This window comes from Rattus rattus, chromosome 14 (assembly GCF_011064425.1).
Source record: "Rattus rattus isolate New Zealand chromosome 14, Rrattus_CSIRO_v1, whole genome shotgun sequence".
In the NCBI taxonomy this organism is placed as follows: Eukaryota; Metazoa; Chordata; class Mammalia; order Rodentia; family Muridae; genus Rattus; species Rattus rattus.
In genome coordinates this window covers 59167693-59181868 of record NC_046167.1, presented here as the reverse complement: position 1 = coordinate 59181868, position 14176 = coordinate 59167693, and the positions used below count along the sequence as shown (strand labels likewise).

Below are 14176 nucleotides of genomic sequence, written 5' to 3'. Positions count from 1 at the left end.
AGGGTCAGGATTTAGGGAACTATGTCCCCATATTATCCTGGGAAGATCAGTATTCTTCATCTCTGAGATGTTGGAGGATGTGCCGTCTAGCCTTGCTGGTATAACTGGGAGCTGTGTTTGACTGACCTCTCTGAGAACATTCAGATTCTTGGGCCAGGATAGAAACTTCCAAGGTGCGGGCCAGCAGTCACTTCACACCACCATACCCAGACACCATGTGTCAGGAGTCAGCTTCCACCTGGGATGGTCTCATTTAAAGCATTAGCATTTACCCATCCTGTCTGTCCGTGAACAAGGCTGTCAGCCTACTTCCGCATCAGTTGCCTGTCAGTGAGGCAGGAATGACGACACCTGTTGGGTATCCTGGGGGTTGAATGAGGTAAAGTATGTCAGACAAAGTTTCTCCGAGCTTGCCGAACACCCAGTGCTACATCATGCTGAGAACATCAGTGGTTCTCAACAAGGATCAATGTCATCCCAAAGGAACATTTGACAGCATCTAGTGACATTTTGATTGTAGAGGCTGGCATTAGATAGGTTGCCTAAGAGTATTCAATGAGCAGAGGGCAGGATTCATTAAATAGTCCTGCAATGCACTGAGAAGCCTCCACAGGAAGCGTTACCTGGTTAAAAAGATCAACAGTGCTGAATCTGAGAGCTGCCTCGTTATTGCTACTTCCCTTAGCTTGTGTTCCAACTGCAAATAGGATAAACACTGGAGTGGATCCTGTCTCCCTGTGAAGACCACGTAGTGTCTGAGATGCTCTCTGTGCATGTAGTATTATATATCATTAAGGTGCCATTTTGATGTTCAACTAGAGACCAGGAGAACATGGAATAGCATCCCTTCCACACCCAGCATTTCTAATGATAGGACTTTGTATTATGGAAATTGCCAGGGAAGCCTATAAGACTTTACACGTGAGAGAGCTAATTCCAGGCTAACTTGCAACAGCCAAAATAGGAACTAACCTAAATAGCCAAGAATAAGGGAGCATTTAAATAAGTTGCGGCAGACAGAAATAAACGTTGGATGTACCTAAAATTCAAAAGGCAGCAAATAGAAAAATATGCATACCGTGGACAAAGTAGAAAATAGTATTCATAGCATCAGTTCCACTTTGTATTAAAGATGAAGGATTTAGCTCATGGAGAAGGCAGTATTTTGCAGAGGTCGTATCCAGTCTGTAGGCTGTGGGAAGGGTTTTGATGATGCACAATGGGGCCAATACACAACCAGACTTTGGTAACCACGGTGTTGTGTGTAACTTGTCATAGTCTCAACCAGCCTTTAGATAGAAAGTATTTATAGGAGCTGGAAAGATGGCTCAGTTAAAGAGCAAATATGGCTCGTTCAGAGAAGGCTTAGCTTTAGTCCCCATGGCTCAAAATCACATGCAACTCAAGCCATATGTCAGTGGTTCTCAACCTTCTCAATGCTGCAGCCCTTTAATACAGTTCTTCATGTCGTGGTGGCCCCCAACCATAAAGTTATCTTTATTGCTACTTCATATCTCAAATTTTGGTACTGTTATGAATTGTAAGGTAAATACCTGTTTTCCAAGATACCCCCAACAGAATCAAGACCTGTGGGTTGAGAACCACTGCTTGAGGTGATCCGATATCCTCTTTAGGGCTCTTGGGATACTGTCCTCACATGTATATACTCACATATACACACTTGTGTACACATAATTTAAAATAAATAAATCTTAACAAAAGGTATTTGTTAAAAAATATACAGACCCAACATATACACTGAAGATATATATAGTTATTTTCCCCCTTGTTACTTCTCTAAACAATCTGGCACAGAAACTATCTGCATAGAATTTGCATTATATTCAGTGTTGGAAGTCAGGCAGAAATTACTTCATCTGTAAGGGAACCTGGATGTATAAGGTCCTTGAAATACCACACCATTATAGATAAGGCACTTGAGCATCTTTGGGGTTCAGCCTCTGGGAGGAGGATGTGTCTCAGAACCTTCCTTCTAGTGTATACAGATGATGACTGTACCTTCATTAACATAACGTTAATAATGCTTGATCAGAGAGTGAGACAGGAATGGTAATCTACTTTTTGTCTTGTCTTAGGAACCCTAACTACAGCAGCTCCTTAACCATTTAGTTGGGTCTGGCTTACAGCTTCAGAAGTTTAGTCCATTATTCCCCTGGTGGGAAGCATGGCACAGTGCAGGCAGACATAGCACTGGGGGAGGAGCTCAAATTTTCCATCCAGATCCGAAGGCAGCAGGAAGAAGGAGAGCCACTGGGCCTGACTTGGACTTCAGATGCCCTACAGTCCACCTCCAGTGACGTACTTCCTCCAACAAGGCCATATCTCCCAATAGTACCATTCCTATGCGTCTATGGGGGCCATTTTCAATGCAGACAGGATCTCATGCCTGCTGCTGGCCTCTGACCGTGACCATAATTGCCTTATAGGAACTCAAGTCAACAATGTCTCTGGGTACCTGCTCCTTGTACTCACTCTTTCTTTTTTAATTTTAAAAATTAATTGGTTATTTTTTACTTTTCGTTTTCAAATGTCCCTTCCGGTCTCCCCTCCCCAAACCCTTACCTCATCCCCTTCCCTTTGCCTCTATGAAAGTACTCTTCTCTCCCTCACTTCTGCCTCACTGCTCTAGCATCCTCCTACATTGGGGCAATAAGCCTCCACAGGACCAAGGGCCTCCCGTCCCACTGATGCCAGATAAGGCTATCCTCTGCTACATATATAACTGGAGCCATGGGTCCCTCCATGTGTACTCTTTGGTTGGTGGTTTAGTCTCTGGGAACTCTGGGGAGTATGGTTAGTTGATATTGTTCTTCCTATGGGGTTGCAATCCCCTTCATCAATCCTCCCCCAGCTCTTCCATGGGGCTCCCCCGGGCTCAGTCCCTATGGTTGGCTGTGAGTATCTGCATCTGTCTCAGTCAGGTGCTGGCAGAGCCTCTCAGAGGACAGCCATACCAGGCTCCTGTCTGCAAGTACATCTTGGCATCAGCAATAGTATCCAGTTTGGTGTTTGAATCCTAGGTGAAGTGGTCTCTGGATGGCCTTTTCTTCAGTCTCTGCTTCATTTTTTGTCCCTGAATTTCTTTTAGACATGAATAATTCTGGGTTAAAAATTTTGAGATGGGTTGGTGGGCCCTCACTTGTTTTTAACTTGCAGGAAATGTTTTAGAAAAAGGTAGGCTTGTTACCAAGGACTATGTTTTCTTTTAGTTCGTTCGTCCTTCCTTCCTTCCTTCCTTCCTTCCTTCCTTTCTTCCTTTCTTTCTTTCTTTCTTTCTTTCTTTCTTTCTTTCTTTCTTTCTTTCTTTCTTTCTTTCTTTCTTTCTTCCTGATAATAGTGAATGCAACATCTAAGTGTACAGATTAAAATTTTAGGACATGTCTGAGCACCTTGTAATTTTTACCAAGGGAACAAAGAAAGAAACTGAGAGAAGCCATTTTACTGTGGTTAACATAAGATGTTTGATGTTTACTAATGAAATCTGTTTACCTTCATAACTGTATAATAGGGCCATTAAAGACAATAGATACAGTAGTTTAAAAGTAATAAAATTTACAACAAAGTGTATTTAATTTGAAATTGAATTGCCAGCAAATGGGTGTCCTAATGAACCCCTGTGTCAACACGGCTCCAACCACATTAAGGGAGATAATTTGTATCATAGAAACTGAATCAGCAGTGAGACCCCAAAAGGCTATTCCTCTGGTGGGGGTACAGTCATTGTCACAGATGGCCCTGCTGTTGGAATTAAGCTTAAGTCAGGAGAAGTGGGAGATACGATTCTTCCTAATTCAAATGCACTTGGGAAAGCAGACAGATGATGTTAGGGTTTGAGAAGCAAGCAAACAAAAAAGTCAACAAGGAAGAAGAGTCTTGTATAAAGGGAGTACATACTATTAGGAGGATAAGAGTCCCGGGAGCATTTTAAGGAAAGAAACGAATCTTGATCTCCAGCCCTTGCATTAAAGACAGAAAATGTTCATGTCATTTCAGCTAAGCATCTATCTTAAATAACTGCTTTTTCTCAAGGTTTTATGAACAGTTTGTAGGATCAAAGAAGAATGGGTAGAAAAAATGAAATGACAAGAAATCTTTTCAAATATGGTCTTCTATGTCTCCTGTATCTATGCTTTCAACCACTAATGGATGGAAAACGTAGTTAGATCAGTGATGATGGCTTTCGCCATACTGAGTGCGCTTGCTCTGTGGTAAGCTAAAGAAACAGGGCAGCGCAGCAGCTGTTTACATGATTTTGACATTCATTGAGCAGACTAGTAAACCAGCAAAAGCAGTGGTTCTCAACCTGTGGGTCTCCACCCCTTTAGGGATCAAATGACCTTTTCATAGGGGTTGATGAAGAGTTTCAGAAAGCACAGATGTTCACATTATGATTCCTAGCAACAGCAGAATTATAGTTATGAAATAACAAAAAGAATTTTATGGTTGGGGGGGATCAACCCAACATGAGGAACTACATTAAAGCTTCACAGCATGAGGAAGGTTGAGAACCTCTACTCTGGAGATTATTTAAAGGCTACAGTAAGAAGCGGGGCTGGAAAGATGGCCCAGGGCTCTAGAAGGCTCGCAAGTCTTGTAGATGACCAGGGTTTGCTTCCCAGCACTCACAGTTACCTGTAACTCTGGCTCCAGGGGATCTGATGCTCTCTTCTGACTTCCAAATCAGTAGCCACAGGGCTGTATTTGCATATGCATATAATCACAAATGCAAAATTAAAATAAAAGTATGAAAAAATGTAGCGTATGTTCACAGGATATATGTATATATCATGAAGGGACAGGAGCTTCTGTGGATACTGGTATTCAGGAAGAGTCCCCCAAGCCCATTCCTTTCAGGTAAACTGTATTTGATTTCTTAGTTATTTCTCAAACAATTGACATTTTAATTGTTGGGAGCTCAGTACCTTATATAGCATATATTTTATGGAACTGTACTTCAAAAACCATGCTTTAATCACATGTGGCACCTGCAACGTGCTGTTTATTTAATTCCTAGTTAATATAAGAGAAACCATCAGACTATATTGTGGATCTGAAAGTAAGGCCTTTCATCATGCTCCATTTTCAGTTTTTTCTTTCTCCTTTTTTACTTCCTTTTCATACCTGCTACAGAGCTCGGAGTCAGCCACGCACTGCAGATGGGATTAGGAAACACTCATTTCCAGAGGTGACTAAAGAATCCGGAAGAACAGAAGGAATTTGCTGGAAGGTGAGCGCTCTCGACTGGCTTCTCCTGCTGCGAAATGTCAGATGAAGACATCCATTTTGTGGCTGCCCTTACCTGTTCTTATCCTCCTAAGGGTGTCTTGAGAGAAAGCAGGTCTTACTAAATGTTTTTGATACTAATGACACACACAGGCCAAACACCGTCCTTGGAGGTAGGCTTGCCAACACGCCCGTGATGCAGGAGTGAGATTTGATGAATCTTCATTCCCCTTCTCCCACTCTGCCTGGCATGTGCTTGACTGAGGTGGTAAATGCAAGAGAGATTGTGGTATAATTCCTCAGACTGGCATGTCTGCCCCCTAGTCACCATTCGATTATCTTCCAAATTGCTGTGTTTCAGAGAGATAAAGATTCTTTATGGCTTGCTGACTTGAAACAACCACAAGAGCCGTCACAGAGATGGCTAGGCAACCATGCATAGTAATTCTATTGGTAAATGACAAAAAATCTTTGTTTGTCTGACATTTCCAAAAAAATTACTACAGAAGATGAATCTAAAACACAAAATGTCACATTTGGCATGCAAAACTATCACAATATATTTCAGTATAAAATTCATAGAGGCGTTTAATTTAGAATGTGTTTAATAACTCCGTCTGCCTGCATCAGTAATCCTGCCTTGAGGTCTAAAAAGATTGTCTTATTTACTCAGATGGTGTTAATTTTCCAAAAATATTTTTGGAAACCAAAATATTAAGGTTAAATCTTTGTTGTTAATTAAGATTTTCTAATTAAACCAAAAATAATTGTTATTCTGATTACTTTTTAAGTATGATTTGAATGGGAAACAAAAGAAATTGAACAACTTTCTTTGTTTACTTAATTCTAGGAGCATATTATCTATAGGGAAATATGCATTATCTCAATAAATTCTTGGCAGGATTAAGAAACCTCTCTCCTGTCAACTATAGATTAACCTGGTGGTACCCGTATCCTGGAGAAGAGTAATGTGTCCTTAAAAATGACATTATTTGTGATTGAAGCATAAAGTACCAATGAATTCTTCAGGGTTGAATTTTTCAGGAACTTGTAAGTCTAGAAATAAAACCTAATGATATCTGAATTCTCAACTTTCTTGCTTTAGTGTTTACTTAATCTAAAACAATAGTTCACTAAAACCATTTGTATAAACTTGTTGGCAATTACTGAACATGGGAATGCCCTTCTCCAGTCAACTATGAATGAGCGATGAAACTTGAATGTTTCATAAAGCATTCAGTTCTGTCTCGGTTACATGCATGAACCGAGACTCAGACCTCCATATTTCCCTCTTTCTGGTTGTAGGACCGGCTTTCATTGGAAGCCTGTGGGGTACGCTGACATGCTGAGAACATGCTGGATCAGATGAGGTGGAAGTCTTCCATGTTTTGCGGGTCACTTTTCAATGTGGCGTCATTATCTGTGATTAGTATTGTTTATGACTGCCGCCTTTCTCATGCCATGTGTGAGGCTCACTGCTGGGGTTTCACATTCCCCAATATCTTAGCCTGCTGTGTGGTTTTCAGACGTGTTGGATTCCAGCTAATTCCATCTTACTATAATAGATTAATGGTTTCTGATGGCGTAGCTTATTAACATACCGTGCTTAAACACTAGTTAAACTTTCCCTCCCATCACCGAGGAGTTTGCTTTTTGACCTCTTAATTATACATTGTGGGTCCTTGTCTGTTATCATTGCTAATACCTAACAATTACAGGTTGAGTAAAAATAATTGTCTCCCTTTTTTACCCTCTGAAAAGCCCATTGTTGCTAATTGCTTGGTTTTACTCAGTTCCTGTGTAATTCAAGAACTCCTCCTTTTATGTAGGGTGAGCAGTCTCAGTTGCCTAGCCTACAAATACAGATCAGATGTATCAGGGGCCTCAAGGACAAGGCTCCCCAAGGCTCCTACCTCCTCAGAGTGTCTCTGCTCAATCAGCTGGGGAGCTGTGTCTCCCAGTGGTGTCAAACTGAGGGACTGAAGACAAGAACATGCCCAGTTCATCATGGTGGCAACTTCTATGACGTGGGGCTCTATTTCCATGAAAGCCTTTCTGTGGTAAGCTGACCTTCTGTGTACACATATTACTTTGCATTTAATTGAATTCTGCTGTTATTATCTGCTCACCATACCTCTCTGTACAGAATCAATCCACTGTCATCAACATAAAGGATCTTACTCACATAATCTTCTCTGATCACATTCACTTACTCAACAAGTATTCAATAAATATCTACTATTGATCTATCTGTCTCTCCTTTTCTCTCTCTTTTTCTGTCTCTATCTATTTATCTATCATCTATCTATCTATCTATCACCATCATCATCCTCTCTACATTTATCTCTATATCTACCTGTCTATTATCTATCTATCTATCTATCTATCTATCTATCTATCTATCTATCACCTGTCAATCAATCATCAATCTATCACCATCATCCTCTCTATATCTATCTCTATATCTACCTGTCTATCATCTATCTATCTATCTATCTATCTATCTATCTATCTATCATCATTATCATCATCTATCTTTATCATCATCTATCTTTATCTGGTAGTCTGTCTATCTATCATCTCTCTTTCTATCTAGTCCTTTTCTATCTATCTATCATCTACCTATCTATCTATAATTTATCTATCACCTATCTCTATATCTATTATCTATCTATCCATCAATCCATTGATCCATCCATCCATTTTTATATCTATCTATGTATCTATGTATCTATCTGTCTGTCTGTCTGTCTGTCTATCTATCTATCTATCTATCTATCTATCTATCTATCTATCTATCTATCTATTTATTCCAACTCTATAACAGGTAAAGAGATGTTTAGTTCTGTGTTATTTGTTAAGAGTGTAGTATGGATTATTGATCTTTTTGTTTACAGAATTTCTTAGCAAACAACACTAACACATGCACTGTGTGTGGCCTACATATATGTGTGTAGACAGCCAGGTGTTGGAGGAACTATACAGAGAGCAATAGGTCATACTGGCTGTTTGAATGCTTTCTGGAAAGGAGAGTGCTGGGAGAAAACATGGTGGGCAGGGCTAGAAATGATTCTGGAGAAAAGGAAGACATTAGGTTTAGAGAGAAACTGTACAATAAGAGTAGTAAAGCCAGAGCGTCTGCAAAGGGCCAATGGCATCTTCCTGGGTAGAGAAAGTACAAAGAGAGAAAGGAGAGTTGATGAGTCCTAGAAGTCTAGGTTGTACTGCTGGGAATGGCATGGACTGTTCACAGCAGAACTGCCTTTTACCTATTAATTTGAATTACTATAAACATTATCAGAATTGACACTGATACTGAAGGATAAGGTTCAAGGAGAATATTATTCCCTACCTGGAAACAGTTTCCCATTGTGCTTTTTCACTAGTAGATGTGTTAATGTAACCACCCTCTCCTTTTTCTCTGTAACTAAGAAACAACTCCGTAGCAAATTGTGACTCTAGAAACCAAATAGCATCGATCAAAACCACTAGACAATATGACCACTCTGTCATTCAGATGGAGATAGGTAGGGGTTACAAAAACCCCAAAACCAAAGGCAAGCATAACCCATCAATGGAAGATATGTACCAAATAAGAGCAATGCCTGTGAGCATGTATGACCAGCTTTAAACATGGTAGAGTACTCACTGAGGCAGTAGCCATGATATCAAAGCTGCTTTGAAACAGGAATGTAAGAATTCATTTTAGGGAAATGTTTAATGGAACAGGGACCTTGACTGACAATATCAACTAGAAGGAATGCCAGCCCTCTATTCTGGGCCTTCTTGGAAGATGGGTACAGTAATGTCCTACCAGAGGTATGTGCAGAAAGATGCCTTGCTAACACATAGCAGGAATCCAATAATTTCTCTATTGCTGTTGTAATTATAAATATTATAAAGTTATAAAAATTATAAAATTTATTCGCTGGGCTTTTAATGAACATAATAAGTGTTTATAGTTCAGTTAACTTTCAAATTAACCTTTGGTTAAGAACAATGTAGGTTCACATAGTTTTTTGTTTCATTATATGATCCCGGTACTCTATAATATTATTATTATTTCGTCCATTTCAAACCTTCTTGTTTTGAAATGCTTTTCACCGAGGTGTGCTACAGTTTGTTTTTATTACTGGCTTTTGTTCAACTGTTCATTCTCTCTTAAGTCCCTGTGTAAAAGGGCGAACTCTGGATGCAGGATCCTCCTTTATTCTAGGCTTTGTAGAGGGTACCCATATGAGCTGTCGAGCCTTTGGAACAGTGCACGTGTGGAGAGGTGTCATTTGGAGTTTGAAAGCCTTGATCCACACAGTAGAACTATTAAGCTTTTGAGATGGTGGACCCTCTAGAGGCAGAATACAGTGTGAGGCCCTTCATTCATTGAGGCTCCATCTTTGAAAAGGGACTGTGAACCCCACTCTCTTCCTCTACTTTTGATTCCTGGTTCATGAAGTAAGTCATTCTAGCCATGTCCACCCTGGCACCATGACATGTTGCCTTGTCAGTGGCTGAAAGCAGTGGATATCACTGAATTTGGACTAGAACACCCAAAATGAAGAGTCAGAGTCACTGTGTAAGCTCATTGCCTGGGGTATTTCTTTACAGTGCTGGAACGCTGACTTGTCCACAGGGGAGGCTCTGAGCAAAGTGTCCGTAGGAGGAGTTGCACCATGCAGGTCTGTGAGGATGCTCATTGGAAGCTAAAAAAATGATGTTGCAAAGATTATTTGCAATGTGAAAGCTGCACTGAGTCTGTAGGACTTTCTGGTGATTCCTGGGACGAGAAAAGCATTCCCTGTTCCTGCCAAGCAGAGAGGGAAGCATCTTGGAATGGTTAAAAGAACAGTCCTAAAATTTCTGCATGTGTCAGAAAATAAAAACAAAACATAATCATCTCCTGCCACAGGCAGGAAAATGTACCCTTTAGCCAGCTAACAAAATAATATTGAATTGTGTCTGTCCTTTAATATTCACGCTTAGCAAAATCTGGGAATCTTACCATCCTCAAACAAACAAACAAATTGAACCCCACTAGGTTACTTCACATTCAGTATATATATGAACAGCACAACACTCATAACAAAAAGTTAAAATAGGAGAGGCACCTAAGACGACTATAATTTGTCAGGAAAGAGGAGTCGCAAGAGCTCTTCTGCTTCTAGAATGTGAAAGGCTGCTGCTCAAAGGAGTCCCATTTGCTCTGTCAGAGTCACCCCAAGTAACATCCATCTTTCTCATTAAGCATACAACTCTGCCTGCTGGTCTCACTGCTATCGCTTGTAGGAGAGTGACAGTTAAAACAGTGAGTTTTCAAGCAACAGACTGTGATGTTATTTCATTTATTTACTTAAATATATTTATTTATTTTTAAAACAGAGACTCATGTGTCTCAGGCTGGCCTCTACTCAGTACATTGCAGAGGATGATAACGTGGAATTTCTGATCCTCCTGTCTCCAGGTCTGGAGGACTGAGATCTCAGGCATGTTCCATAGTCCTGGCCTATGGTAGTACTAGGGTTTGAATGCAAAGCTTCATTCCCACCATCTAAGTACTCTACAAATTGAGCTATCCCCTCAGCCATAGCATCGTAGTTTCCTAATAGTAAAAATACACTCAGAAAAAAACTTCAAAACCATGCCTTGGATTTGTAATGACTAATGAGACATTGGAGACATCTAGTTCATTCCACTTAAGAGACAAGTTAGAGAGGCTCATTTCTTTTCTTACTTCATGAAGGGAAGTGATTAGCTTCCCTAAGGCAGCTGGTGTGCTAACTAGAGAGAGGTGACCGTGCATCTGTGGGGAAAAAAAAATCAAAGGACAAAGAAAGCATTGCCTAAATGAAAGAAATATGTCCTGAGTCTGAGGACGTGTCTGTAAGGTTCTCTCACTGACTGACCTTTAGCAAGGTCATAATGTTACCGCTTCACAGGTGGTCTACCTTTGGCCTCAGGCGAGGATAGGAGGCCAGCACTTGAAGATCAAGTGTAAGAGCAGCTGCTTTATGGGTGTTGGAGAGGGTTCCTAAAGGAGGCAATAGATGTGCGGATGGTGTACTACTCCAGATATCCTTGGTATCAATTTCATATCTAGTGTTTTGTTGTTGTTCTGGCCCCAAATAATTCTACATATTAACATGGTTCTTGCTATATCATGAGGTAGTGGAGATCAAACAAGGTAAGTTAAGGGAAAAATAGGAGTTGCAGTCCCCCCCCCCATCACATGAACAATACCAATTCGACTTTACATCAGGTCTGCTCTACATTGGCCTAGTAGGTCAAGATCATTTGCGGATTCCAAGTTTAGGTTTGAGGATGTGAGTGCTTGCCTGAAGATGTTTGAGTAAGTCCTTGGTAGAAACACCGGAAATAACTCTCGTTGCAAAAACAGAAGCAACTTCAGTTGCTTTCGTCAGAATTTTATCAAAGGATCAGGAAAAGAGACTGAGACAACATAGTTTATCTCACCTGTCACTCAGGCACTGAGCCAAAGGTACCAGAAATGAATGGAACCTTTCATTCCTAAGAACATTGGGTTTCTTTCCTAAGGCTGCCATGAAAAAAGTACACAAATTTTCAGACAAAAGTCAAGATGTAAGCAGGCAACATTTTGTGTGTTTCTCATGGATTCTTGAAGGCTTAAGGGTTCTTCAGTTTGTAGGTGGTCACTATGGTCCCCTCTAGGTCTTCCCTGTATGTAAGTCAGTCTGTCTTCATGCAAGTGACTCTACTTCAAAAGGACATTGCCATATTGTATGACACCATTAAAATTTAGTTAAATAAAAAGATCGCATTTCCAAATGTGACTGTTTTCTGAAACACTGTATGTTAGAAATGTTAGAATGTTAAACATATTTCCTTTGGGGAGACCTAATTCACTCTACAATGAATACATTCTTACTAAAAGTTTGGTAAAAGAATTAACAAAATAGCATTCAAAATCAAAGCAGAATGCAAGAACAAGTGATATTTTCAGTCTTTTCTTAGAAATAAGTTTGAAATGTATCCAACTTTCAAAAGGATTGGTAGAAGGTATGCCTTTTCTATTAGAATTTAATAAAATATTTGATGATTTAGAGCATTTGAATTGCAAAAGAAAAATAAAGGATCACAAAGTGTAAGTAAGCTTAAGGTTATATTTTTAATTAATTAGCCAAGAAAAATTTAAGGTGAAGGTCCCAGTGAGGACATCTGCATCTCTATGGTTTTCCTAAGAAAGACAGGACAGCCTAGGAGCCGCTGCCTTGAGCCATTCATAAATGCACGGAAAAGGCGCATCATGCTTAGTGTTACCATGATCCAAAGTTATAGAAGACATTGATGGGAACACCAAGCAGATGTCAGAAAACCGTGGTGATCTTTCAGAAGTGAAGGATCCCTTCAGTTGTTTCTCCTCTTGGTTTCTAAGGCATTAGTGTTGTGAAATAAACAGACATTCTTTGGGCTTTATAGAGATTCAAAGAGAAAGGGTATCAAAATTATTTTAAGGACATAAAGTCAAATATAAATTAAGATTTTTGACCATGATTTTCTCGTCACGTTAGCTTGCATGATAATTCTTCTGGGTGACATTTGAAAATATCATTATTGACCTTTGGCAATAGTAACTGAAGAAACTTCTGTTAATTATTAGCTAGAACTGTTATGCTTGCAATTCTTCGTATCGTTGGGTATGGGGGGGATCAGCCAACTTAAAAAAAAAGGATACAAATAATAGGTTAAAGAAGCAAAAACAGCAAAACTCAGGCAAAGAACATTGATTAATGAATTTTTAAAAATTCTTAAAGGTCATGTGCTGAAGTTTGGCTGAGCCTCGGGCAGATCTAATGAACATGACCGAGCCCCTCTGTATGCAGCAGGTAACCCGTGCTGACTCGGAGTTTGCTGACATTACAGGGTTATTATTTCTGGAAGGATGCAGCATTCTGGAACAATTTCTCTAATGATTCCATTAAGACCATGGTTTCCTTCAATTTAGGGTAACAGATTCCATTTTTCGCATTACCCCAAAACACAGGGAAGTATGTCTGGGATGGAGGGTTTGTGTCAGCCAAAGGAAAGGAGGGAAAAAATAAAGTCACTTAATTTTGATGGTACTTAACCCCATTCTATATTTGATAAGCACATCTGTTTTGTGGATCGCATGTCAGTGTGTAAGGTTGTTTAAAGTAGACATAGGTGCCTGCCATTATTCGAGTGGTACTTTAATGCCCAGGCTAAGGCAAAGAGTCTATAGGACCAGGGTCTCTGAGAACAGAATGGGGGTAAAGGTTTCCAGATGGAGAGTCAGAGAGCAGACGCTTGGTGGTCATATAGCATAAGGGTCTGCTTCCCTCTTTTACTTGCTGTGACCAGACAGGCTTGCTGTAGAAATGTACTCCAGTTGCTAAATACATCATTTGGAGATGCTCTTATAAGACATTTCTCAGTTTATATTTAAAGTCAAAGAATAATTACAAGAGGCAACACATGGAAGGGTGGGCTAGGATGTGTCCTCTAAAGCCCACGTTCTGGCTCCAGACCTTGTCAATGATAGGACCCGCCACAGTCATAATCTCCCTATCTGTGTGTTCTCTACTGTAAGAGTCATCACCAGAAACCCTGTCTCCTTGAAGCTATGTCACCAACAGAGTGATGATCTGGAGTAAATGCTACGGTGGAGCCAAAGAACAGGGTTCTTTTAAACAGCCTCAGTTCCAATAAGGAAGCCCAACCCCAGGATACACCTAAGTTCTGAGTCACTTCAGAGTTTATCTCCTTCCTTCCTGGGTTCATGATTCTGTCGTTTGAAAGAAGAATACATGAGCGGCTCTGAGCACTATTTATATTTGAATTTCTTAAATCTTTTGTGTGTTTCTAGACCGCAGTAAAGAGTTTGTTACTTCCATTGATATCAGGGCACTTAGAGTTGAAGGAAATATTGGGGGCCAGC

At 40.1% G+C, this 14176-nt stretch overlaps 1 protein-coding gene across 1 annotated transcript in view; it reads left to right on the top strand.

Moving 5' to 3' along the window:
• Ofcc1 (orofacial cleft 1 candidate 1) overlaps positions 1-14176 on the top strand; it is a 284030-nt gene that overhangs the window by 80238 nt on the left and 189616 nt on the right. Inside the window, exons 7-8 of the mRNA XM_032884243.1 lie at positions 5152-5248; positions 7074-7304. Of these exons, the coding sequence (XP_032740134.1) occupies positions 5152-5248; positions 7074-7304 (328 nt within the window). The remainder of the gene's footprint in view (positions 1-5151; positions 5249-7073; positions 7305-14176) is intronic.